The 2,500-nt window shown below is 39.4% G+C and overlaps 1 protein-coding gene across 43 annotated transcripts in view; it reads left to right on the top strand.

Annotated features, from left to right (window-relative positions):
* LOC113806204 (ensconsin) overlaps positions 1 to 2,500 on the top strand; it is a 366,330-nt gene that overhangs the window by 238,682 nt on the left and 125,148 nt on the right. The window contains exon 1 of one of the 43 annotated variants that reach the window (XM_070127938.1): positions 1,582 to 1,637. The exons of the other annotated variants lie outside the window; for them this stretch is intronic. Within the exon in view, the coding sequence (XP_069984039.1) occupies positions 1,589 to 1,637 (49 nt within the window). The 5' untranslated portion in view covers positions 1,582 to 1,588. Of the gene's footprint in view, positions 1 to 1,581; positions 1,638 to 2,500 lie in introns of those variants that run through there. 43 annotated transcript variants of the gene reach the window in all.

Here is a 2,500-nt window from a genome sequence, read left to right as displayed (position 1 = left end):
GTAGAAACGTGATGCTATAAGGCCAGTTATACTTAGATAAATATCATTTTGGACCCAGATCGACAACATCTTTAGAAAAGTTAAGAACACATTAGTTTACCAAAGCTGTAGACAAAATAAAATCCCAACTGGAGCAAGGATCTTTCTTATGCAACCACTATTGGAGTTCAGCTTGATCAAGTTCTCACTTCAGTGTCTAGTCTAGCTTCAGCCGGGCCTCTACTTGGTAAAGTCCTGATTCAGAAAGCAAAAACGATACAAAATATTACAAAATGTTAACTATTGCTCCATGGCCCCACACATAAGTAAACTAAAAATAGTACAAATGCAATTATGATTCATGCGAACTTATCCCTAAAATCATTCGAGATGATTATCGAGAGTGGCTCTTGCTTCTTCCAAATATAGGTAACATTGCCAGTGTCCAAACAAGTAAGACAGACTCTCTACATGTCAGAATGGCACATACAAAAATAATGGCACTGTATATGCAAACACGTTGACCCATGATCTGGAACCATTTATAACTTAAACGCATTTAAAGTAAAATGGAAGAAATATCTATTTGATTATCAATGGCATCAAGTTTCTAAATGAGATAAATCGCGGCTTAGATGCACGACCGTTAATTTTATGTGCATCTCATGTTTATATGTACCATGAAACCACTGTAAATCATTGTAACTAATGGAATAGTTTTTGAACTGATTTTTTCTCCTCCCCTTTCTCCACTCCCTCCTCCCTTCTCTCTCTCCGTCCCTCCCTCCCAATGCATCTCGACCGCCTTCTCCCCTCCTCTCCCCTCCCCTCCCCTCCCCTCCTCTCCCCTCTAAGACCTCGTTTGCCAGCAGCCTTGGAAGGCGTGCTTTCGCGTGCGTGCTGGAGGCCACGCTCCGCTCCCCTGTCATTTCTCGTTGTTGCAAGCGCGGAGCCAGATGCCTCTCGAACGTTATGGCTCAATTAGGGGGAGGTGTTCATTAACCTCCTTGTGATTCGTTTGCTCTCTGATCGCGTTACGTTGCTTTTAGACAACTCCTTGACGGCATTCTTCGGACTCAACAAAGACGGCTCTCAACCTGGCGCGTGCGTTTGGTTTATGTTAATTTCTGTGTGAGGGTTTTTGTGTGCGTGTGTTTGAGCGTTTGTGAGTATGTGAGTGTGTGGGTGTATGTCTCGTGTTGTGTTGTGTTGTGATGCGTACTGTTGTGTTAAGTTGTGTTTGTATATGTGCGATCTACTGTTTAAGGCAAGATATACAAAAAAACTACTTGAGATAGTCTTGTCCGCGACAGCTTCGATGATGATTCACACGTGACGTATCCCCGCGGAGCCGTGCTAGAAAAGGCAACATTAAGACAATGCTCGGGTCTTCATGGAAGGGTTTCGTCATCTGGGTTTCTTAACTAGATTAACGAGGACAACATGTGTCTTTTGTTGATCTTTCACAGCGTAATATTTCTTGTTAATTCTTTATGTTAGATATGTATTCAAAGCGTTTTTTCAAGACTTTCAATTAAAGATGTAAATGGAAAATATTTTGTTTATATTTTCATTTTATTTATATGTTCTTTTTCTTTCCAGGTAAGGAATGCCGAGTTTCTCAAGTCTACCCTGGAGTGATGATGCAGAAGAAAACGGTAAGTTAAAAGATAATGTAGAAAATGACAATTTCTGTAGGGGGAACTCGCTTATATGACGGTGTACGTTAAAAAAGAAAATTTTAATCGTCATAAAATGTTAGTGAGACAGATGTCATATTGTTTAATGACATTAAATTGATCTTATTAATTATCGCGAAATGAAGGTAGTAATCTGTTTAAAGCGGATTTTATTACTTTTTACACCGTATTATTAACCGAATAGAGTGCGAATGTCTGGCTCGGGATTTCAAGGATTTGCAGATGGAAACGTCTTTCATAAGTGAATGCAGGGCATGTACATATCCCTCCAATCTTTTTATATGCGATGTACGAATCATTCTGCAAGTATACAATTAATAATGGAAAAGACTTAAAAATTCCGATCGAAAAGCTAGTAGAAGGAGAACGCCACAGCAAGAGAGGACGACGGCTTGGGTAAAGAAACAAAAGAAACACGGAGAATTCCCAAAGGACGGGAGGAGGACAAGAGAGGAGAAGAGAATGCAGGAGAGATGAAGCTTCGTGATTCATGAATGTGACGGGAAGGGAGGTGTGATATGCGAGGCTGCAGGATGACACACAACACGGGGAGGAAGGATACACCCGTGATTCTCTCTTGGGCTTGGCTTTGTTCGTGTTTTTTTTCTTCTGTTTTTGTTATTTCGTTTCTTCTTCTTATTTTTTTTTCGTGTTTATTATTATTGTTATTTGTTTTTTTTTCATTGTTTTTCCTTTTTGCTTCTTGTTGCTTCGTTTTTTTTTTCTGTGCTGATTTTAAAATGTCTTCGTTTTTGTATTATGTCCTGTTGTTTGCATTTTTCGTGTTTTTGGTTTGTTTTTGTCTTCGTTTTTGCATAGTT

This window comes from Penaeus vannamei, chromosome 12, assembly GCF_042767895.1.
Source record: "Penaeus vannamei isolate JL-2024 chromosome 12, ASM4276789v1, whole genome shotgun sequence".
In the NCBI taxonomy this organism is placed as follows: Eukaryota; Metazoa; Arthropoda; class Malacostraca; order Decapoda; family Penaeidae; genus Penaeus; species Penaeus vannamei.
This window is presented reverse-complemented; position numbering and strand designations above follow the sequence as displayed.